The following is a 26,032-nucleotide window of genomic DNA, read 5'->3' as shown; positions in this document are numbered from 1 at the left end:
GTGAACTGCAGCCTGTGGGAGCCACAATTGGCCAAACCTGTGGACTCTGCAAGTAAACAAACCGTCCTGGCCTGCCAGAGGCTTTCCCTGACGGGCCATGTGTGAAAGCTTGCCGATCCTTGGATTAGACCTTTTAGTTACAGTTTAATACTGACTACATATAGCAAATCTGCATTAGGCCAGAAGTTCTTACAACCTCAGAGTTGTTTCCCAGCTACAATGTTTGTTGTTCTATCCAAACTCTTATTTTAGCTCCATGTATTGTGTATTTCTACTTCACAGTTTGTATTTCTGACTAATGTTAATATATATTCTGCTGTCTTTAGAGCACAGCATTAACACAATTTTGTGACACTGAAGAAGAACCTGATACTGAATGCTGTAAAACGGTATGGTTGCAGAGTGTTCTAAATAAGACAAACTTAAAGCATATCCTTTCACAGATTCATTAAACTGTAAACTTTTAGAATAATAAGATAGTTAAGGCTGTTTTATGGCTTTAAATCATAGCAACTTTAAAATAGCTGTTGCTTTCTTTATGGATCAGTTTCTAGTTTTTGAACACTAAGTCACATTTGAAGTGGACCTCGCACTAAATGGTAGTATGGTATTCTTTTGCTTAAAAGTTCGATATTTCTAGTAGCCAGAGGAGGATTTATTAAAGGAGAATCTAAGCAACTGGATCTCACTCCTGTTGAACATGTTTAAAAAAAAAAAAATCTTAAAGTGGTATAAATGTAGCATTATTATTACCAGGATATGCTGGTCACAAATTACTTGTTTTTATATACTCTGTGGCATTTATATTATTATTTTGTGTTCACTGTAGTAGAAAACGGAAAGTTAAATAGTCTCTGCCTGAAGAAGTTTACAAATTATATAGACAACTGAATGTAGCCAAAAATACTCTGGATGACCCAAAGGGTGTTTTTATCATAGGTGGTATGTGTAGGGTGAGCTTTTCCAAAAGTTGATGTCATCAGAAACAGGGAGAAATCAAACACTGAATACTTTAAAACTGAGACACTGTTTAACTCTCATTTCTCAAATTGAACTAAATTTTAACAGTTAATACCACCTGAGACTTTGTCTGTAAGAGTTTGGGAACTGGAAGCTAAGTTATCCATCAATTACCAGTTTTAGTTAAACGTGAGCACTGTTCTGTAAACGCTAAGACTTATTATTGATAATCTTGATCTGTCTCACTCTCTGTGGCACGCTGCTTACACATTTGAATTTCCAAATTTCTTCCCTGGAGAGCTGCACTCAATTTTCTCAATCTCAGTGGGCTCAGGTTGGCTCAGATTGGTTTTTCATGTGAGTCTCTGGGCTTTTTCACTTTCAGGAAAATACAAGGTAAATCCATCATTGTTTTCTGTTTCCTACATCGTAGACGTTATGTCTAGTCAAAAATATAAGTTAATATCTCTTCTGCTCCCCCTTCCTATTCCCAAGTTACTCTAATAGTCTGGTTGTGAGAAAATTTCATTAAAACTTCACTTCAGGATTCCACTGAATTTTACAGGGGAACCTTTTACATAAGGCTGGGAATCTCATGTTCAGCCCTCTGTCCAGGACAAGTTTGTGCAGCATATTTGCCTTATCATTTTGCAACTTTACCATGTGCCAACCCCAAAGATGGTTCTGGACTCAGTGAGGTCCTATAAACTTAAGGTCCAGTCCTACAAGGTGCTGTCATTTACCTCCATATGAATTCATAGTGTCCAACACTTTGAAGCATCAGTACCCTGATTTGTAAGGTAAGGAGGTGTACAGCAAGGATGTTGCTAGTCATTCACCTGTAGGTAAATAGGTGCATATGCATGCACGATCCATCTGTGTTTGGACATGTGCATGCATATACATACACTATTTTCACACTGGTAACAATGATTCTGTAATACTATTTTGGTTAATTCTCTCCTGTGCTATAAAAGGTTTGTATTCCTAGGTTATTGACTTGAATTCTTTTACAGACCCTATATTAATACTTTATTTAAGTGAGTCACTCAGTGAAACGTGTATATGTTAGCACAAAAGTCTCTGCAGAATAATTTTTTTGAAAAGCAGCATGTTTTTTATTCATGACATTTTATCAGAACCTTCCTAATGGTGCAAATGTAACAAAAGGCATCTGTTTTCTATTTCACTGAATTATGTGCAGTAGTAGTCAAACAAAGAGAGAGAAAAAAGTAATGAACAGAAATGCTGTGTTGCTTGCTTTAGACCATGCATCCAAAGATGGAGGAGATGGGGGTGGATTGTTAACTGATATAACAGAAGTTGCTATATCTTAATTTTCCTGAAAAGTATCTGTGTTTGTTTTTTTAATTTGTGTTTGGATTTGCATCTAGGGGACTTCTTTGTATCCTAGTAATTTATGTTTCCAATGTGCTGTTTCAAGATGAGTTTACAGTGTAGTAAATATATAATTCTGGGTTGTTTTTTTGTTTTGAGTTTTTGGTTTTTTTTATTTAGTGGTTTGTTTGTTTGTTTGTTTTTTTTAAAGCTTTGGTCCACTTTCTTGCAGCTCATATAATGATTTTATAATTAAGATCCTTTAACACATTTTTTTCTTCTTTCCTCCAGAATGCTACAATGTATTTTTGTTTTTAAGATATTTTCCCCTAGAGTTTGTGCTTTAAAATGCTTTCCATGCCTAAGCCCTATCAACATACCTGAGATTTTTGGTTTATAATAAAAGCTTATCTTGTATTTAGTGCCTTTCGTACTGAAGGTTTGCCAAGTACCTACAACTAATTAAGCATCACTGCATACAGGTGTCTTTTGCGGGCACCAACCTGCACAAATCACCCTGCACAGCTATGGAGAGAGGGGAATATTGGGCAAATAGAGTAACACTCTACTGTTACTAAAGTGCAGTGGCTTTTTAATGTTCACACAGGATCTGTTTTTGTTTTTTTAAAAGACTCTTCCAAAATACCTCCACACACTAAGCTGCATAATATTCTGTTTTTCTATCTCAGAAAGCTGAAAGACTAAGTTGACCTGCCTGCAGATCTGTTATTTCCTTAAACTCTTTGGCTGGAACTCTTGTCATAGATCCTATCTGTTTCTCACGAAGTACCCTGTGTGTGGAAGCTGCTGTTAGTTATGTAGGTAGTGTTCTGTGAGGAATAATTAGATACAGTTTAACAGATTGTTTAGAGATCACAATGCATTAGGACACTAGTTTTCTTGACCTGTTTAAGACTCTAACAAATTGAAGTTTGGTGGAGGGGAAAAAAAAAATCTCAAATGTTGGTAGGGCAGCTATAGAAGCACCACAAGTTCTGAGTCAGCACTTCACACAATTTCTTTTTAAATCCTTCAGCAAAACACAAATCTGTGTGAAATAGTCTTACTCAACCAGATGATAGCGAGACCCCCTGTAGCAGCTTGTCATATGATTTTCACCTGTCTCCAAGTCCTCCTCATCTCAGCTACAGCAACCTCCCCATCTCTTGACTTAAGAAATGCAATCTTGCCCAGCTTATATGCACTAGGTACACTGCTGCAAAGCTCATTTCCCTATCTCATTGCTTTGACCATGTTCATGCCTTCTTCATGCATCCCTTCACTGTCTCCCCTTTCTCTATCTTGTGAAACACAAAGTACTTGTCTTCACTTTCGAGGTTCTTCGCTGCTTACATCTGCCTGATCTGTCATCTGTTGTAGGCTGTTAAGATGTTGACTCCTGCCTCCACTCTGAAAATGATGCCAGCCTTCATTACCAACTTGTTTAATTTTCAACCTGGGATCTTTGTGCTTTCTGCTTTGCTGGCCCTCGCGCTTGCAAGGAGCTCCCCATAAATATTTGCAAAGCAAATTCATTATCTACCTTCATTATCCATAATCCCTCCTTAAAATTGTCTACCAAAAACTTCACTGTTAGGCTACTACTGCGTCAATATCACTGCCTATTGTCTCACTGTTTCCTAGTGCTTCCCCATCTGTTAGAATCCACTGCTGTCTATGCTTAGATTGTAAGCTCCTCAGGGCAGGCCCCTTTTTTGTTCTATGTTTGTACAGTGCCTTGCACAGTGGAGTCCCGGTCCATAACTGGAGCCCTATTCATTACCTCAACCCACGTAATAATGACAATAAAATAAGTGTCTTGTAAAATCATGGCTCTTGTCCAGCCTTCTAAACTTACTGTCCATATCAGTTGAAGTTATATTCTTATTAATGTGATTATTAATGATGACACAATGAGATGTCACTTGATGCATGGCATTCTTCATGGAAGTAATATTCCTATGAAAATACAGAAACGGTACAGTATTTACCTAAGCCTTTTTTATACTACTGCTTTTAAACTGGGAAAGTGGGTTGTTCGGACTAAATGCTTGGCTGTAAAGTATATTGTTTTCCAGTAGTAGATGCATCTTAAAAAACCCAATGGATATTTTTTGCATTGTGAATTCAGTAAATATTTTTTGTTTTTTTCTTTTCTCCATGCTGCCTTTCTTTTTCTAAATTAGTATGTAGGTGAGTGTGAGGCTGGATGGTTAGGCTGAGGAATGTTTTTTTGTGAATCGAATGTGAGTCTTAAATCAACTTATCAAATAACGAGAATGTTGGGTCCTGTTTTAAAGTCAGTTAAAACATGACAAAGTTGATACCATATTAAAAGGAGAGGACGTCATTAAAATAGTAACTTGTAAATTACTAAATGTACATGAGATTTTCTTTACACGTATTTCTTGTTACCTTTAGCACATCAGGTCCACCCATTTGGCCCGGAAGCACCTTTTTCAAGAGAAATGGAGCCCTTCTACAAGGTAGGTCATAGATATATATGCATCTCCTGAGTAATTATTATTCTTAACGTATTTTCAAGTGATCATAATTTTCATAATATTCTTTTTGGGGAAGAAGTTCAAAGTGACTTTGTGATTTTATTTGCATTGTACCGGATTCCTTTTATTGCAGCTTTCTTTAAATAATGGTTTCATGAAAATAGCAAATTATTACCCAGAAGTGATATTGACTGTGAAAATTGCTACTTTCTCCTTCCTCAGATTGATTTGCTTATTGTAAATTATAACAATTTTTTCTTGAGTGAAATTGAGAGTACACAGCAGAAAATGTCCTAGGAACAATTTAAACTGTGTTGATGAAGCAAAATTCTTCCCTGAAAGAGAGAGACACTTTCTTTTACTTCCTAGCATGCATTCTCTAATTGTGCTGATGCCAAGATGTCTCTTCAGGTGGCCATGTGTCAGCACCACAGTGGGGAAAATAATTAGAGGATTTGTATCAAAGAAAACCTCCCAAGTAAAAGTGTGTGTGTTCTTCTTTATATTTGTATAGGACTTTGGAATTATTTTTGTTTTTATTTCAGTGTGACGTACAATGTGAACTAAAACTACGTAGTTTAATAGGTGTTAGGGGAAGGTTTTCAGAGAGTTCTATTAGATTTTTATTCTTCAGAAAGAGTATTGTCTTTGCTGCTGTGTATGTATAACTTCCCTCATAATTAATGTTTCTTGGGAACATTAAAAGAAAACTTTTGTCTAAATTATGTCAGTTTGTTTATTTGTGGAAATAACTTGCAGACTTTTCATAAGACTTTTCTGTTCTGGGGCAAACAAGTTTTAATTTTTGTATTGAGATCAGCCTGTGAAATGTATCAATTTTGGGATCTTATTCCTCAGTGCTTGCAAGTTTTATGCAGGTAGTTTCCATTATAAATGAAGGTACTCTTACCCTGTAAAATGTCCCAGAGATCAAGAGGGGATTTAACATTGAGGTCAATGGCTCACATGAGGCCATACCCATAATTATATATACAAACATAGTCACAAAATAGAAGGGAGTGGAATGTGGCTGCTCTCCTCCCCACAGGGTAATCAAACTACTGCAGTTCAATGGAGAATATTTTTGAGACAGTGTTCTGCATATTTCTAAAGCCTTACATCTTCATTTTTTCCTATTGTCTTTGTTATAGTGTGTTCTGATGTATTTCATTAGAAGCTTCAGGCTGTTCATTACTTCTAGGAGACAGTACAGCCTACAGAAATTGGATCATTTTCCTTTTTTGTAAGGACAGTATGGATTTGATGTCTTCATAGTCACAAGACCGTATTGGAAGGAATGGTGCGGGGGAGTCTAATATATTAGAAAAGTTTCTGCTTCCCTCGTTCAGGGCTTGTCTGTGATTGAGTAAGATGTTCAGATGTATCCTTAATACCATTTTTTCTATTGTTACCTTAGAAAATTAGAGATATTGTCAAGTTTGAATGGCTCAAATGTTGACCTCCCTTTTCTTATATTACAAGATGTTTATGAAGTCACTATAGCTATTTTTTATTCCCCACATTTCAGCAGATATGCCAGTCTTTTCTCATTACAAAAACAGGCAACTGCCTATTGAGTAACTGATTGACGAACAAAGCTTTCAGTTGGGCTGGTATTGAGCATAGTCACATCAAGTGGAACACGTTAGCCAATATTCTGTCCCAAACCCATGACACCACTCCAGAATGGGGGGCGGACACAAAGTATCTGTCTGAGACATTTCCCTTAATACTTTATGCTCCAATTTGAAATATTGTAGTCTAGAGTCAAAAATTCCTTCAAATCTCTGGCTTTATTTTTAAAAATGGTGCTTATATCTGTATAAAATATTGCTGCTGCTGCTGCTGCTGCTACAGGTGATCATTCAAGTCTAATTTTGATGTAAATGGGGTAGGTGGGTGGAGGGCGATTTCAGATGAGGAAAAGAGACGCCACAGTGAAGCCCTGCAACCAGATAGCATTTTAAACCCCTTACTCTGCCAATCCCTATCCATTTTCTTGGAAACAGGAGAACCAGACATTCACATGTGAAATTAACTCAACTGCTAGTTTCTGTCTATGCTTCTGTTTCCAAGAAAGCAAACTTTTAATTGGGAAAAGTAAGATAACAGGAAGGGTTTTTAAAATACCTTTCGTGATAAGCATCTAGTTAAATACAGAGAGAATGTTCATTCGGTATTACAGAGGGTAGTCTAAAATGACTGCCCCCAAAATTTAGTAAACAAAACTTGTTCGACACTGCGCACACCCCATTTAATTTGCACTATTAAAGGACAGTGCCCTTGGTTCGGGGGGCTAAAGAGAGGATAACTCCACTGTGTTACTAGCTCCTCTTAGCTGAGAGAGACTGACACCTCTCCCTATTTCCATCTGTGTTTTATTTCAGTTATTTGGCAAAACAGTTTTTAACCCTTCTAAAGTTTCCCAATGGTGACTGGGAAACCTGTTATCTGCAGACATCAAAATAGGGAAAGAAGAAATAACAGAAGTTGAAATTAAGTGTGGTTGTCCTATAATCATTATGTCTTTGGTGTAAAAAGAACAGAGAATTAATCCTGTTCTGGCTTTCTTCCTTGCACCTTGTCCAAGAGCCTTATTTAATCTCCCAAAATTGATACGAGTATCCCTTCTCCATTTAGCTTTCCTGGGCATAAGATGGCTGCATCAGTTTCTTCTTTGGGAAGCTCTGTATTATCTGGTTCCTGACTTTGCTCTTCAACCTGGGGCCAAAGAAAATGAAAGAATGAACTTTATTTTTCCTGTTGTACAAGGCCCTGCCCCAGCCACTCCTTAAAAATCTGTCTTTTTCCCCAATGTGGTACTATGGTCAAAGTACTCCAATACAGCAGCCGATGGTGCTGGCCCCAGGGTGCCCCCCAGTGCAACGGCACCCTGGGGCAACTCAGATTTAGTCATGGGTATTTTTAGTAAAAGTCATGGGCAATAAAGATAAATTCCCAGCCTGTGACCCATCCATAACTTTTACTAAAAATGCCCATGACTAAATCTGAGTTGCCCCGGGGTGCCATTGCACTGGGGGGGGGCCCAGGGCCAGCTGCCTGGGGCTGATCAGCGGTCGGTGCAGGTGCCCCCAGGGCTGGCTCCAGCAGTGGCCAGTGGGGCTGCCTGAGTGGCTGGCCCCAGGACTAGTTTCTCAGGCAGCCCTGGGGTCAGCCACACTGTCCAGTGCTGCAGTTGTGGAATTTCACAGAGGTTGCGGAAAGTCGTAGAACCTGTAACTTTTGCGACCTCTGTGACAAACTTGCAGCATTAGTCAAGGTGCCCATGCGCTCTCCCTTCCCACCTGAACTCCCATGCAGATTCTAAAACAGTTTTTGTAGTACACAGGACCTTTTGCCTCATCTAAGTTTCTAAACTTGCTGCAAAAACTTCCTTAATGAAGCCCACTAGGGCTGTTTTGCAGGATTACCAGAACTTGTAGGTTTTTTGCTCTCTTAGCTCAGTTTCCCTGTTCCTGTGCTTCGTTACACAAGCTGATTTTGTTCCAAATCATCAACTTGCTCTTTTCAAACCTTCTGTTTTTTCTTTATCCAGCCGTTTTTAATTTATCTTTATTAAAACAACTTTCAGCTTTAGTTTAGAGAAATTAGTGATGTCTTCCTATCATCCATTTTATGTGGAAAAGTTCCTGTTCTTGTCTGGGACATCTGTGCCAGATGAGAATGGTGAGGTCACATGTAGCAAGGGTTTGAGGCTGATGTATGGTGTTCCAACAAAGTCAGCTATATCTCTCTGCTGTGTGCTTGGTCATTCTCAGTCCATGTCCCAATTTCAGGAGCGCAAGTGTAAGGAGATCAAGTTGCTTGCCAATCCATGGCTTAAGCATTGCCACTAACCTGTCTTAGCACTCCCCTCGTGTGCTTTCTGTCCACCATTGCCGGTGTGAAACCTTGGCTTCAAATACTTTAAAAAATAAAATGAAAATAAGGCTATAACTTATTTCTCTCAACTATAGTTAGCAGTGATGCGGGAATAGTGACCTGCAGATTCCAGATGCTAACTGACTATCTGTATCTAAGATGTACAATGACTGAGATTAAAATTAAAAATCTATTTGTAGCCAAAAATCTCAACTTTTAAGTTCCCTTTCATTTTGAAATACTATAGTTCAAACTTTTTTAAATGACCCACTCTTTCTTAATTGCCCTCACTTATAAAAACAAAGAAGCCACTTAGGCGTCTGCTGCAGGGTTTTATTAAGTTGTATATTTTCAGAATGTTTTATAAAATTTGAACACCTCTCATGTCTTCCCATATTGGCTATGTGCTATTTGAACAGTGAAGAAATACACCCAGCTGGTTATCAGGTATAACCACATTCTTTGTTACATAGTCTAATTTCTGATTTCAGTAATAGGAAGATTTTCTCTCCTACTTCTGTTCAGCATAATGGCATTTGAAAGCCAACTACTTGTAAAATATGCAATGAAGTCTTGGTGCGCTTTGGATTTAAGTGAATCATGTGAAAATGCCTATCTGTGGGCCTGTGTTCACTTCAATCAATAGGACTGAAGTATTCAATCAAACTGAAGTCAGCCTGACTTATCTTTGAAGTCACAATCCATTTTCCCTTCTTCCCACCAAGCAAAGGATTGGGGAGACAAATCTCATCCACTTCTCTCCTCACAGCAGCGAAATAGAGAGGGGAAATTCATGTGCCTTCTTTTGATGTCACTTTTCTAGTAGTCAGGGAAGGATGTTCCCAATGGCTTGTCTACACATATATAAATTGCATTGCTTTAACTATATCAGTATACGTAAAGTGGTATAACGCCTCCCATCCCCCAGTGTAGATGCAGTTACAGCAATTTAAAAGTGCTCTATACTTGGTATAGCTTATTCCCTTAAGGGAAGGTGCATAATTCACATTTTTTATATATATATATATATATATATATATATATATATATATATATATATATATATATAAATGTGAAGTGCATCCATACTAGGGACTTGCAGTGTCTTAACTATTTTGCTAAAGAAGTTGCACAATCTACTAGAATTCTTTGAGGGGGTCAACAAGCTTGTGGACAAGGATGATCCAGTGGATATAGTATACTTAGATTTTCAGAATGCATTTGACAAGTTCCCTCACCAAAGGCTCTTAAGCAAAGCAAGCAGTGCTGGGATAGGAGGAAAGGTCCTCTCATGGATCAGTAATTGGTTAAAAGATAGGATTTGAAGGGTAGGAATAAATGGTCAGTTTTCAGAATGGAGAGAGGTAAAGAGTGATGTCCCCCAAGGGTCTGTACTGGGCCAATATTATTCATAAATGATCTGGAAAAAGGGGTAAAGAGTGAGGTGGCAAGATTTGCAGATGATACAAAACTACTCAAGATAGTTAAGTCCAAAGCAGACTGTGAAGAGTTACAAAGGGACCTCACAAAACTGGGTGACTGAGCAACAGAATGTCAGATGAAATTCAGTGTTGATAAATGCAAAGTACTGCACATTGGAAAACATAATCCCAACTACACACACAAAATGATGGGGTCTAAATTAGCGGTTATCCTTCAAGAAAGAGATCTTGGAGTCATTGTGGATAGTTCTCTGAAAACATTCACTCAATGTGCAGAAGCAGTCAAAAAAGCTAACAGAATGTTGGATCATTAGGAAAGGGATAGATAAGACAGGAAAATATATTGCCACTATATAAACCCATGGTACGCCCACATCTTGAATACTGCATGCAGATCTGGTCGCCCATCTCAAAAAAGATATTGGAATTGGAAAAGGTACAGAAAAAGGCAACAAAAAAGATTTAAGGGTATGGAATGGCTTCCGTATGAGGAGAGGTTAATAAGACTGGGACTTTGATTTGGAAAAAAGACGATTAAGGGGGGATATGATAGAGGTCTATGAAATCATGACTGGTGTGGAGAAGGGAAATAAGGAAGTGTTATTTACTCCTCATAACACAAGAATGAGAGGTCACAAAATGAAATTAATAGGTAGCAGGTTTAAAACAAAAGGAAGTATTTCTTCACACAACACAGTCAACCGGGGAACTCTATGCCAAAAGATGTTGTGAAGGCCAAGACTATAACAGGGTTCAAAAAAGAACTAGATAAGTTCATGGAGGATAAGTCCATCAGTGGCTATTAGCCAGGATGGGCAGGGATACAAAACCATGCAAACCAAGCCCCTGCTCCAAACAGTTAAATTGATACAAAATTGTGTTTCGACCAGACAAAGGGATTATGCACATCTAAAGATAGGCTTCCAGTTTGTTTGTGTATGCACATTCGCATTTATACAAATATGTTTTCCTCACCCCTGCACCTATCAGAAACAGTGAAATAACCAGTGTATGTGAGTGCAGTACACTAAAATAATTTCATGAAATAAAAGAACTGAACTGGAGTTTCAAGTTTCTGAGTTTTAACTATTGATGGAATACATTTGTTTAAAATTAAATAACAAAAATAATCCTCAAATGTCTTTTTTTTTTTAAAGAATAAATGTAAGTCCTTCTGATTTGCTAAGCCAAAATCCCCAAAATGCTTTTTCTGTTAATACTCTCATAAAAATAGGCATTCATAGAGAGGATGGGACATCTAACGTGGTCAAACACCTGCTGTCAATACAAGCTACTTGATCAGGTCTTTCTTTGAGATTTCATTCATTAATTCTCATTATTTTCAAGATGGGAATCAGTTAATAGTAGACTTTCAAAGAGGATCACAAATCTATCAAGCTAACCAAAAACTTAAAATGCTTTATATTCCAATTGTCAGTCACCACTACCAAATATCGAAGGGTCACCCTTGGTCCATTGGGCTTCCAGGCCAGATGTTCAATTTGTCTGCCACTACACTGATAAAGAGGGAATAAACTCTCGGATGAGTTTTGCATTTGGAATTTGTGGCCCTGATAGCTCAAAAAACAAATTTGCAGGTAAGAAGATCCCATACTCTCCTGTCAACTGAAGATTTGAGTGGCTAACACAGCTGAGTGCATATTGCTATTAAATGAGTTTGAGTTGGATCTACTGAGGAAAATAAATAATATGTAGATATTGTGCCTTAATTTTTAGTGTATTTCAAACAGGTCAGTTGTAGTTTAAAAAAGAGAGCTCTCCCTGAAGGACTTGAACAGTTGTGCCAGATTCTTTGCAGTGTCTTGGGCAGGAAATCTAATCCTAAAAAGCAGCAATGTTGTTCGTTCTTTGTTAAATAGATCTTTTTTTCACTTGAAGGTTGGAATAGGTTTGCTACTACCAGATGCATGTTTAGAGGTTGATTTGTTCCTTGCCATCAAATAAGGATTAGTTTATGCTAAGAGGTGCAGTTGAAATCCCAGTTCAGTTCACCCATGTATTTTTCCAACAACACAGCAACTTACTTTTCCATTTCACCAGGTTTTCTCTTTTATACTTTTGCCTGTCATTTTTAGTCAGTTGATGCTATGGTAACATTTATGCTTTACCTCTTTAAATATGTATCTGTTGTTCTTGACTTGCCCTTTTTTGTCTGCCAACACGACGTAACCAGTAGAGATGTTGCACCTCTTGTTATAATAAATAACTTTTTAGACGCATCACATTATTATTTAGATTGGGATTTTTATTTCTTTGATTGTAAAGGGTTACTGACAATCTCTTCAGTTGTTTCCTTCAAGGGAGTTAAATCACATGAAGTGTCTGTGGAGCCTGAATATTTGAGTAGCCTATTTATTATTAGCCTTACGTAGGTTTTCAAAGGTGTAATTGAAGGCATAAAATTAAGTCAGTGGAGTTTCACAGGTGCCACCAAGGATGTAATTTGAGGTGTAGAAACCTTTCTTATGGGGGAGATGGAAAGAATCCTGCAGGACTGTCAGAATCCAGGGACTGTTGGTGGAACTGGAAGTTGGTGGGTGGGAGGGGGCGCAGAAGTGAGTGAGTGAAATTTTCCAAGTCTGAGCAAATTTGATATTGATATCAGAGTGATATATGGGACCCCACAATGACTCGTTTACAATGTCACTTTTTTAGGGTGGAGATCCACTTTAACTAGGTTGTACAGTATGCATATTGTTTTCCGGTTCTTTTTTTTTTCTAGTCAGTTCTGTAGCATAATATATTACTGTTTTTTGTCATTTAAAGTGCATACAGGCACACTAAGTTAACATTGCGGTTGGAGCCTTGTATAGACAAGCATTTCTCAAATGCGGCCAACGTGGCTGCATGCTTTTCTTGTGGCCGCAGCCTCCTGGGCTGTGGTGTGTGTGTGCGTGTGTGTGTATGGGCAGGGTGGGGAAGTAGCAGTCCCTCCCCCTCCCTGTTGCTCCTTGGTGTTGGTTGCTGGGGCTGCCAGCAGGGGTTGGGCCATGCCCCCCGCTGGAGACACCTGAGGCACAACGTTTTATGAGCACGCAGTCAGTGAGTTTCCCACCTTCCCAACAGCGATGGGGCTCAGGCTTTGGGCTTCAGCCCTGGGGTGGTGGGGCAGCAGGTTCTGTTCGCATGGCTTCAGGCTCCATCCTCAGGCACAGGGTTTCGGGCTCTGGCAGCGGGTCTTCAGGCTCCAGCCCCATGCTGCCTCCCCCGAGGCTCCCTCCCCGCCACCCCCTCCTCCCCCACAATATCCAGGGCTTAATTTGTCCCCAGGCTTGCCAGGGTTGAGTAAGTCTGCTGTGAAAAGTGATACTTTTATGTTCGTTAATATCACTTTTCACAACAGACTTAGTAGCTAGCAACAAATAAATTACAATGATTTGGACATGTACATGCGCATATTTGTTTTTCCTAAAGCTAATTTAAGTATTTTAGGAAAAAGTGTGAGAGTGGCCACCAGCCAGAGTTGATGGCCACACTCTGAGGCCACCAAAAATTTTGTCCCGAGAACTCCTGGTATAGACTTAAGTACTTGCATTCCCCATTACTGGAATATCTCAGTACCTTAACTTTAAAAATAGCATTTTTATACGTTATAAAATACAAAAAAGAGAAACAAGGTGATAATCTGATGTTAATACAGCATGTCTGTTGCATGGTTGTATTTTCTGATTTGTGACTTTTTTTAAGTAACATTTAATTTCTGCCCTGCGTTGTTAATGTGTTAAACTTGAATTGCCTATATTATAGCTGTATGACAGTATTGTTGTTAGTCTTAGTAGGACAAATTAATTTGGATATTTCGTAACTGCTTCATACTGTGGCTTGTAGGTATAAATGGAAAAACATGAAAGTATCGGTTTGTAAATGAGTCAAGGTAAAGTTTACTATCTTAGTTTACTTTCCTTGGCAACTAGAGGGTGCGGTTGAGTAATTCCGGGCAGGTCATTCTACAGTACAAATGTTAGGTAGGGTATATATGTGTATGTCGTCATTTTCCTAGTGGTGAGCTGCTGTATGAATTGTAATAGCAAAAAGTATTTTCTTTGAAATGTATGGTGAAAAAACAATTCCTTATGTTGCTGTTACTCTGGCAAGTCCTTGCCTGACCACCAACATGTATATAGTATATTTAAAGGATGTGGGGGAAAGCGAGTACAGTTACCTAGAACCTGGAAGAGGTGAGAAGCAGACTCAAGTAGGATAGTGTCTAGCTAAATAACTGTTTGTTTTTAATGCTAGGATCACTACAGTTCTGAGTACCCTAGAAATACCTTAGGTAGGTTAAGTATATATTTTAACCCCTCTCTAAATTGATCGTTTGCATGATGATCTCATTTTGGTTTAGTTTGCATAGGTTGTGATTAGTAACTATAAAACTCTGGGTTTTATTCCATGTCAATTTCTGATAGTAGATATAAAACCAGGTAGGAAGCAGCCTTCATAGTTGGTTCTTTCTCCTCAGCTCAACAATTAAAATGAATTGTTGTGGCTCACAGAAAATGGTAGTAAGTGTTAATGAATACCCCTAAAGTACAATATGTGTAGAGTATATTTAATACCCTTAAATGCACTTGGAAAATTTTCATGAGGTCCTTTCCATTGTAATGTTTAAGTACTTGGTTAGGTGACTTGCTTACATATAATATGCTTTGGTAGGCCTCTGCTCTAAAACCCTTGCTCAGGGACCAATCAGGCTCTCCCACAGAAACTCCTACACAAGACTTATAAGCATTTAGAAAAGTGAATTTACGTTCCTGGAGCTTCTGATGTTTCATCTGGAAGGGGGGCGGAAGAGTAGAATTTAGCAACCGAAATAAAGGACAAGATATATGACCTCTGTGACCTCCTGTTGTCCTGAGATCTGAGAGAACATCCCTTGGATCATGTAGCACTCTTGGAAGGCTGTGGATTTACAGAGTCACAAATGAGCTGTGCCACACTCAAAGCCCTCCATCCCCCTGGGGTGTGAATGTTTACAACGTGGCATTTGATAAGATATGTATTACTATTATCTTAATGTGATGGATTCCCCCCTGGGGTGCCACTGAGCCCTCTGATCCACCAGACTGGGCTTCCTCTCACACTATGCTGCTTTGACAAGCTGCAAAGCCCCCAGCCTGCACTTTCACCAGCATTCCCACAGGTAGGGACACACCCAACTGCAGTTACACGCAGGCTCTCTAACCACCAGCTTCCCAGCCTAGGACCCTGGAGCAGTACTGTCCTGCTCTGGTGAAATCTGGCCAGCATATGAGTTTAATACCCATTCAGCCTCTCCCTCAATGTGAAGAGAACAATGCACACTTGTGGTAACCAAGCAGAGATTTCCCCCAAGCACTGCAGTCAATGCTCTCTGGTGTGGATTAAAACATAAAATAAGTTTATTAACTACAAAAGATAGAATATAAGTGATAATAAACAGATTTCAGAGTAGCAGCCGTGTTAGTCTGTATTCGCAAAAAGAAAAGGAGTACTTGTGGCACCTTAGAGACTAACAAATTTATTAGAGCGTAAGCTTTCGTGAGCTACAGCTCACTTCATCGGATGCATCCCATGCATCGAATGCATCCGATGAAGTGAGCTGTAGCTCACGAAAGCTTACGCTCTAATAAATTTGTTAGTCTCTAAGGTGCCACAAGTACTCCTTTTCTTTTTAATAAACAGATTGCAGCAGATTACCTAGTAAATAAACAAAACGCAAACTAAGGCTAAGATACTAGAAAGACAGAATATGAACTAGCAAATTCTCCCCTGAGAGATGATGTAAGCAGGCTGCAGATTCTTAAGGGGCAAGCTGCACTTGCTTTACAGCATGGAATCCCCAGGTCTTCCATACACAGACTAGAAATCCCTTTAGCCTGGGTTCAGCACTTCCCATTGTTCAGTCTTTGTTTCTCAGTTGTTTCCAGGAGTCGTCTTGTGTGGGGAGTGAAGAACTACAGATGATGTCACGCCGTGCCTTATATAGCTTTAGCATATGGTGGGAACCCTTAGTTTTAAAACTTTGGCTTCTTCATTGTTGTACCTGAAAGGCTGGCTGGGATGTTTTCCAGAATAAGCCCATTTGAAATACAGATCTCTAGTCACTATTCATAACTTAAGATACAAACATGATATGTGCATACAAATAGGATAATAATATTCAGCAAATCATAACTTTTTCAAGGGAAAAGACATTAATTTTACATACTTAACTTGTATAGCTGGGACTCTACATCAGTGCAGGTTTGTAGTAACAAGATCGAGTGGATGTATTTTTGTTGTTGCCCAAGGTGAATCTTTTATTATGAGCCCCGTTACTCTGCAGATTAATTATTTTTATCTACAAGTACGCTTTCCTGTAACCAATTACACTTCAATGTGCTTTGGACTCCTTAAATGGATTGGGGTCATCCAAATCCAGTGAGTGAAGACTTTCTCAAAGCCCCTCTGTCCTGTACCAAAGGTGATGGCTCTTCTTCACTTTCCACCTCTAGCTCAACTTTACCCTTGGTTCATTCCATCCCTGTGGACTCATACACAGGAGTAAAAAATTCTAGAGACACGTGATGGTCTTGACGATCCAAAAGCTGGATACTGTTCATGAATCCTGTACTGAGCAGAAGTTTAAAAACTAGCAGTTAGCTCTATGAAATAACATAAGAAAATGGTAGAAAACTTGGAGATCTCCAATTGGAGATCTTCCTTATTGCAATTGGAAATTGTTGCAATAAATCCTAAGATTGATGAGTTGAAGCACGTGCACCATGCCAAGAATCTGAGATTGGTTGGTATCCCTGAAAGTGTGAAGGTGGGTAATATTACACAGAGCAAATCTTGACTGCCATAATCTCTGAACTACTGAGAATAGAACCAAAGTAGGCTAAATGTATCATTTGCATGGAGATTACTAACAAGTACTTCTATAACATCAGTGCCTTGAACAGTCTTGTTTCAGAGTAGCAGCCATGTTAATCTGTATTTGCAAAAAGAAAAGGAGTACTTGTGGTACATTAGAGACTAACATTTATTTGAGCATAAGCTTTCGTGAGCTACAGCTCACTACATCGGATGCATGAAGCTTATGCTCAAATAAATTTGTTAGTCTCTAAGGTGCCACAAGTACTCCTTTTCTTTGAACAGTCTTGGTGACATGCAAATTACTATCAACAAAGAAAAGATGTTGCAGATTTCCAAGGAAACACCACCTTGTGGGTACCAGAATTCCAAGTCTGGGATATTTCTTGATTACATGTCAGCCTTTTTCAGAGTGAAGCTATATGAAGGAAATTTAAAAAATAAACTCTGGACTCATTAAAATAGTATTTTCTTGCTGTAAACCTTGAGTTTCTTGTTCACTGGTCATAAGTAGGTATATATTTTCAGATCATCTGATGAGACTGAAGCTTTGTAACTTGTAAGCAAGTTAAAGCAATGTGGAAAACAGGGATTTCAGCAATGGTGACCAGATCCCAGAGATGTTAGTATTTACTGTTTTGAAGGTGCCATATGTTTGGTGTTAGTATTAACTTACTGTTGGTCTTTAGACTTATTAAAAATTTCTCTTTAGTGGTAGGATCAGAGCCTTTGTGCCAGTTATTTAATACCGGAAAAGCTTAGTGCTCTCTCTCCCCCTCCCTCCTCTGCATGAAATATTCCTTAAGCACCCAATAAAAATTGGTTATTTAATAAAAGTGAAACTTTTTAATAAAAGGTAGCAAGAATTGTATTTGGATGTCTGGGGGTAGCTTGGGAAGGTTTCAAGCTGGGATGGTGGTCTATTGTACATGTTTCACTGTAGTGTTTTAATTAAACATCACTTGAGCCAGGATAATTGGGGAGCTTCAGGTACTGGATTATAAATTAATCCTTTTGAGATTCTCCAAATGTGCTCTTAAGACTAGACAGATAATTTGGGGGAGACAAGAACGTTCTTAATTACTTTTTTAAAAACCATTTATGAACCCATGACTTCTCCTCTGTTGTAATTTATAAAGGATTTAAAGCTATATTGAGGTTTTACTTTAAGAAGGAAGGAGGCAGAACTGCCCATGTTGAGAGAACTACAGTATGTTCGAAAAGCAAAACAGGGACTCCTTCAGGGTAAGTAATCCTTCTTTATGCTTCCCCTTAGCGCTATCCATCTGCTCTACAGAGTACACCTGCCAAAGTAGTTAGAACACTATAGTGAGCATGTGATATTTAGTTATTTATTTGTTCATTTAAAAATAAAAAGGAAACAAGAAAGGAAATTACATCTGGGTCGAGAAAGGGCAGGGGCTAGGGGGAGGGAAAGCTTTTCATAAAGGCGCCTCTTGAGACAATAGGATGATGTAAACTTGCTTTCAAGAACTTTTTGCTTTAAGCCATATTGTAAACTCAGAAAGTCTTTAACAGTTGATGTAAGAATTAATCCTTTAATATGTTTGATATTGACCAAGAACTGGAAGGTGTCAGTTTCTTTGCTATGCAGTACTTTCAAAACACCAGGGCATGCCTCTGCCCACATCACCCCCCCCCCCCAAATAAATGAGTGGTTTCAGAGTAGCAGCCGTGTTAGTCTGTATTCGCAAAAAGAAAAGGAGTACTTGTGGTATCTTAGAGACTAACAAATTTATTTGAGCATAAGCTTTCGTGAGCTACAGCTCACTTCGTCCGATGCATTCAGTGGAAAATACAGTGGGGAGATTTACTTACACACACACATACAGAGATCGAACATGAAACAATGGGTTTTATCATGCACACTGTAAGGAGAGTGATCACTTAAGATGAGCTATTACCAGCAGGTGGGGGGGGGGGGGGAGAAAACCTTTTTGTGGTGCTAATCAAGGTGGGCCATTTCCAGCAGTTGACAAGAACGTCTGAGGAACAGTGGGACGGGGGAGGGGGGAATAACATAGGGAAATAGTTTTACTTTGTGTAATGACCGTCCACTCCCAGTCTCTATTCAAGCCTAAGTTAATTGTATCCAGTTTGCAAATTAATTCCAATTCAGCAGTCTCTCGTTGGAGTCTCTTTTTGAAGGTTTTTTTTTGTTGAAGGATAGCCACCCGCAGGTCTGTAATCAAGTGACCAGAGAGACTGAAGTGTTCTCCGACTGGTTTTTGAATGTTATAATTCTTGACGTCTGATTTGTGTCCATTTATTCTTTTACGTAGAGACTGTCCAGTTTGGCCAATGTACATGGCAGAGAGGCATTGCTGGCACATGATGGCATATATCACATTGATAGATGCGCAGGAGAACGAGCCTCTGATAGTGTGGCTAAGTGTGTGCCATTATGTTGTCCTCAACTGCATCTTAAGGGAATTTTTTCTTAGTTATTACTCTTTATAAGTCAGGGTCCTACACTGGTTTCTTTTGCCAAAATTGTGTGGTATGTTCATTTTTTCTTCCCCCTACTGGTATATATTTATAGCTTTAAATCAGCCAACCCTCATGAACTCATCTAAATTGTGAAAGAGACAAAACAAAATTAAAATAAATTAAGACTATTCTGGTCTTTGGAAAAGTTCAGTCTTGCTTTCAAATTGCACAAATTTGCTTTCAAGTACACAAATTAAATTGGGACATTTAAGGCCTTATATAGTACATCCCTGCATCAGAGCTTGTAAACTTAATTGTTTATAGTTTTCTGAGTAGTTGTATTAGTGTTGATTACATAAACATTGGACCTTTTCCGTATAATGAAAGAGGACATAATTAAGGCTAAGTTTTAGTCACGTGTATTTTTAGTAAAAGTCATGGACTGGTCATGGGCAGTAAACAAAAATTCAAGGCCCATGATCTGTCCATGACTTTTACTATACGCTCCTAACTAAAACTTGGGCGGCCGTGGGCACAGCAAGTGCTGAAGGGGGGAGCAGGCAGCGGTGCGTGGCCCAGGACCCCTTCTGGTGCTGGGGGAGGGTTGGCAGGGCTGGCAGGCTCCCTACCTGGCTCCGTGTGTCCCTGCAGCTCCTACGGGGAGGGTGGTCAGTGGGGCTCCATGCGCTGCTTTCGCCACAAGCACTGGTTCTGCAGCTCCCATTGGCTGGGAACCGCAGCAAGGGCGGCACCTGTGGGCGCAGGTAGCGTGCAGAGCCACCTGGCTCCTCCACCTAGGACAGTGATTCTCAAGTCTGGTCCACCACTTGTTCAGGGAAAGCCCCTGGCGGGCTGGGCCAGTTTGTTTACCTGATGCGTCCACAGGTTCAGCCGATCGCGGCTCCCACTGGCCGCAGTTTGCTGCTCCAGGCCAATGGGGGCTGCAGAAGGCGACGTGGGCCCTGGGATGTGCTGGCCTCCCTTCCTGTAGCCCCCATTGGCCTGGAGCTACGAACTGCGGCCAGTGGGAGCTGCAGTCGGTCAAATCTGTGGACGCGGCAGGTAAACAAACCGGCCCAGCCCGCCAGGGGCTTTTCCTGAACAAGAGGTGGACCAGAGTTGAGAACCACTGACCTAGGCGCTGCAGGGTCACGCTGGTGGGAGCTGGGGAGCCTCCCCATCCTAATTTAAGCACCGCCCCACACCCCAACCCCTTGCCACTAGCCCCCCTCCCACACACCCAAACTACAGCAGCTGCAGAAGTCACAGAGGTCATGGAAAGTCATGGAATCCATGACCTCTAAGACAGACACGCAACCTTACATAATGAATTAAAAAACCTGTCTTGAGTTCCAGTTTCTGATCCCTAACACCTAAACAAGTCCAAATACCACTCTAGTGGCATCACTGCCTTCAGTAATGTGGCATCTGATGTCACAAGACCGTAATGCTAGCATGCAGTCCTCTCAAGAGCAGGGTCAACTCTTGCTCAGCTAAGTGTGTATTTAATCCTTTTTTGGTCAAGAGATTTATAGTACTGTTTCCATTCTTATAAATTGTGAAACACTGTTAAAACATTTTTGCATATGCTTTTCCACATTATTCTGGTGAAATCCAAAATCTCCTGTGCATTTGAAGTGGCTTATCTGGCATCTGAACACCAGGATTGAGTTATCCTTGGATACACAACTTTACCATGTTTCACTTTTATGTTGGGTAGTAAACACTGTTTATCTCCTTGTGTCTTTACTGTTTCTTCTTTGCACTTTTTCCCTTACAAGTTCACATTTCCCCTTCTTCAACTCTTCCTGTTTCTCTTTGTCTGTTCTCCCCATCCATTGTTCTAAATCTATCAGTTGGACACTTGATTCTAATAATTTCACCTGTGACCACTGCAGATGCAGGTAGTATTCCAAGAAAAAGGAATTCAATGTTTTAAAAGTTTTTAGACAGTATATTTTTATATTGAAAGTAGGAGTCAAATCTGCTACAGCTGATTATTGCACCCCCTATCCAAGAACAGATTAATTTTACACTAACAACGTTGTCTCTGGTTTGCTTTCCATGCTCCCACATTTAATCATGAATGTTCTGTGGCAAAACAAGGATGGATTTAGGTGTAATCTATATGAGTGAAATATTAGATTTTATTTATTGGCATGGGCAGCGAGCATTGTATGATGTCTGGTTCAGTTCAGTACATGTGGAACTACCTCTTGTAGTTCGTGTGTGTGTGTGTGGTGTGTGTATGTATACAAAAAATATTTTTGTTTTATTTTTGATTTATGAATGACCATCTCACTTTTAAAAAATCTTATAGTGGGAGTGAGTTGTGTCTCAGAGGAATGAGGTAGCACAGATTAACAGAGAGGCATGATAGAAAAAACTGAGGCTAGCTGAGCAGTCCTTACCTTTTTCTCACTGGGGTGTAGTCAAGCTCAGACCAAAACCAAAAATAGTTGTCAGTCTTATCCTAGTTATACTGAATTGGCTCACTCTTTTTTTTTTTTTTTTTAAACCATTAGAGTAGCATAGTTTCTTTTAAAGATTTAGCTCTTGTACCTTGCACAAGCTTAGCCTCCTTTGCAATTTTGCTACAAATTACGTCTATATGATAGTCATAACTAACCAAAGCCTGAAAACTTCAAACTGGCATCTGAATAAGGATTTGACATATCTTAACATGGAATTTAAATCGAATATGGAATTACACTGGCACTCACTGCTTTAGACAATATTAATAAATAAATATATTTATTTGGCGGATGCAGTCCAGTCAAGCCACGCCACAGTAACTAGCAGACAACCCTTCAACATTCAGCTGGATGACCTTAAGTGCTGGCCCTATGACTAGAAAATCATTGTCTGGAACCTGTTTAACCTTTTGACCAAGATTCATGGTAATCCTCGAATTTGATCTGCTAGTTGGGTCCTCCATCTCTACAGACCTCAGACAGACAAGCTGCAACTGGTGACTTATGGGAGATGCATTGTGAATGCTGATGCATTATCTCCCAATGAATAAAGAAGTGACCTGCATAAGAAGTCAGTATGCAGACAGTGGTTTCATAGAGCAAGACAGGAGAAGTAACTCAGTACAATGTGCTCAAACTGATGCTTCAGAAGCCCTATAAAATCTTAATTCTTCTCTTATCTGTTGAGCCACTTCATGCTCTTCAACAACATGACAAGAGGCAGACTTTGAAGGGAACAAGATGAGGCAGAAAATCATCAAATAAACCCTACAGGGGTCCCCTGTTCTTACTCTCTGTGGTCAGCTCTTCATGGCTTTTCTCGTGGACGACAGTAGGGGTAGTTGGGGAGCAGCCACTGTACATAGTGCGCTCACCTGATTAAGCAGCAGATTGAGTTACCATTGGTAGGATCAACAATTACTGCCTTTGACCTTTGTCCCACCCATAGCAGGTTTGCATGCAGGCTAGTGGCACCTTAGCTCCTATGGGAAACCTCCCCTCATGGCCTAAATCCCTTGAAATGGCCAAGGATCTGCAGGGATAGCCTGCATGTCTTTGTGGATGATTTTCCATCAAAGGCCACACATCTTCTCCCCCAGAGTAGCCCCCAAGTGCCTCTCTGGGGAGAACATCTGCTGGAAACTCTGCAAGTTTTAAATTCTTGAGTTTTCTGCCAAGATTTTACTCTCCTGTGGGTTTCTTTACCACTCAGGAGTAATATGTAACCTTGAATTTTTACATAGCAAGATGAGAAAAATCTATTTAAGGGCCCAAAGGTGAGAGTTCTTAGTGTAGAAGACCACTAAACAGATGCTCCTTGAAACTGAAGTCTTGGGTGGAAACTGTATTACATATAATAATTTGAGAGGCATGGTGGGGAAACCTCAAATGTAAATGAAGGCTCCTCACAGCTTTTACTTGAGCATGTTTCTGCTCTACAAATTGGATACAAATGTTATGTAAGGACTTTGGAGTGAAACAGTGCACAGTCCCTCATCCCCCCCTAGTTTCCCACGTGTTAGTGGAAAATGGACCTTAAAGTGGACATATATCCTTAGAAAATAGAGCCTAAAGTATAAAATTGTTGTTGTTTTTTGTTTTATTCAATGGACAAACCTGTTGTATAAGTACAAATTTTTCCCTCCCAAATAATATCCTAGGGGAGCATATTAAATATTATATATGCACAACAATAGAGGAGCAGCTTTATAGGTCAGAAATAACGCAAAAACAGTTTTGAACTACTGCTTGTCATACTTTTGTCTAGGTTCCTTCCCCACTCTGAATTCTAGGGTACAGATGTGGGGACCTGCATGAAAGACCCCCTAAGTTTATTCTTACCAGCTTAGGTTAAAAACTTCCCCAAGGTACAAACTTTGCCTTATCCTTGAACCCTATGCTGCCACCACCAAGCCTGTTAAACAAAGAACAGGGAAAGAGCCCACTTGGAGACGTCTTCCCCCCAAGCCCTACACCCCCTTTCCTCGGGAAGGCTTGACAAAAATCCTCACCAATTTGCATAGGTGAATACAGACCCAAACTCTTGGATCTTAAGAACAATGCAAGAGCAATCAGGTTCTTAAAATAAGAATTTTAGTTGAAGAAAAAGTAAAAGAATCCCCTCTGTAAAATCAGGATGGTAAATACCTTACAGGGTAATCAGATTCAAAACATAGAGAATCCCTCTAGGCAAAACCTTAAGTTACAAAAAGACAGAAAAACAGGAATATACGTTCCATTCAGCACAGCTATTTTACCAGCCATTAAACAAAAGAAAATCTAACGCATTTCTAGGTAAATTGCTTATTAACTTTTTACAGGAGTTCTGAAGAGCATTCCTGATCTGCTCCCGGCAAAAGCATCACACAGACAGACAGACAACCTTTCCCCACCTCCCCCTACACCCCACCCCCCAGCTTTGAAAGTAACTTGTCTCCTCATTGGTCATTTTGGTCAGGTGCCAGCGAAGTTATCCTAGCTACTTAATCCTTTACAGGTCAAAGGGTTTTGCCTCTGGCCAGGAGGGATTTTATAGTTCTGTATACAGAAAGGTGGTTACCCTTCCCTTTATATTTATGACAACTTTGTTCCCTACACCTTGGGGCACACCTGAATGTATTAAAAAATGGCCAAGAATACAGATAGAGAGGATGAATGAGTTGCAGTGATCCTTTTAAAAATCCTCAATTGTAAATAAGTAATTGTGGTTATACTTTTTAAACTAACTCACATGAACTATGTTGGCTGTAAATATTCCTCTCCCCATGCCATCCAAAAGTTACAGGTGACAAGTTTTACACTATTTCAGAAATAACTGCTTAATTATGCAAAATCTGAGTTTTACTGAAGTATATGTATAATGAATTCCACACAATAATCCGTGTAAATAGTATATTAAGTAGTCTCTTACATATGTTAATATGGGTTAAAATAAATTACCTCTGCTGCAGCAAATTCTGCCTGTTATGTGAATATGCAGCACCTTGCACATTTTGGGTGCTTGTCATTATAAATGCCCCTTTTTATCCTACTGCTTTCTTGGGCTCTTAATTTAAATTAATTCACAAGAATTGGTTGACTTTTACGAGGAATGGAAATCTATTTGAATTTATATAGAAGAAGACATACAAGTTAATGAGGATCATAGAATATTTTCCTGAAAGTGCACTGGTAAGAGGCACAAAACCTGTACTGTATCTAGCCCAAGGTCACTGCCTTGTAAGCAGAAAATGAACACCAGATCTCCATCAGGGAAACCAGTGAAGAATTGCTATCTGTCCAAAAGGCGATTGTTTTCAGTGGAACTGATAGCCAATGCCTTTTATTGTTCGCAAGGGAAGTTGAAGCCAATCTGCTTTCAGTAAAATGGTGGGCTCCCTGTTCTGAGGTAGAGAGGAGAACTCTGAGGAGAATAGAGATAGTGGCCATTTTAATAGGGGGGGCAACCTGTGTACTCAGTCCCATTGTAAGTAATAGATTTTGAAAGAGGGTAGTTCATAAGTTTGTCTGAAAAATATTGTTCTGCAGCTTCTGCTGAAAGTGAAACTTTCAGTTGTGAATTATAATGGGGATAAATTACTAATAATCCTAAAAATGTCTTCAATAATGACCATTACACCATTTATACTCAAGATTCATCTATCTTCCGACTTTGGTGTAAATTTGTTCTAAGCTCAGGCATTGTCTGTTAGGACAAAAAGGGTCTCTGAGTGCTGAATTTCTTACATAACCTGGTAATTAATTTTATGTATAAATTAAGGTTTATTTGTAAAGACTAAGAAATTTAATTCAATACTCAAAGGGCTGTGTTTTAGGGGAGGGTGTGGTGTATTCTTCCCATACAACACTGACAATGAATCCCTGTTTTAAGTGCATAACCTCTAACTCAGCTTTAACTACAGAGCTCCGACCACTGCTCTTACATTGTACTCCTTTCACTCTAATGCTGTTCTAATGTGATATATCCCAGTGATAAAGCTGATTTTCAGTGAGTTAGTTTATCTGTTTATGGTGATTTGTCTATTATATAGTACAGTTGAAAATATTTATACATATGTTCACCCATGCAACCTTAATTCAACCTTAATTCCCTTGTGCATATGCACTATAATACCATATCTTT

The 26,032-nt window shown here is 39.4% G+C and overlaps 1 protein-coding gene across 18 annotated transcripts in view; it reads left to right on the top strand.

The window, feature by feature from the left end:
• The window catches only part of FOXN3 (forkhead box N3), a 321,327-nt gene that overhangs the window by 213,459 nt on the left and 81,836 nt on the right, over window positions 1–26,032 (top strand). For all 18 annotated transcript variants that reach the window (XM_043517552.1, XM_038404312.2, XM_038404317.2 and 15 more), the window contains one exon: window positions 4,720–4,784. In XM_043517552.1, the coding sequence (XP_043373487.1) occupies window positions 4,720–4,784 (65 nt within the window). The remainder of the gene's footprint in view (window positions 1–4,719; window positions 4,785–26,032) is intronic.

The sequence above is a fragment of the Dermochelys coriacea genome, chromosome 6 (genome assembly GCF_009764565.3).
Source record: "Dermochelys coriacea isolate rDerCor1 chromosome 6, rDerCor1.pri.v4, whole genome shotgun sequence".
NCBI lineage: Eukaryota > Metazoa > Chordata > Testudines > Dermochelyidae > Dermochelys > Dermochelys coriacea.
Note: the sequence above shows the minus strand (reverse complement) of the source record. Positions and strands in the feature narration are given on the sequence as shown.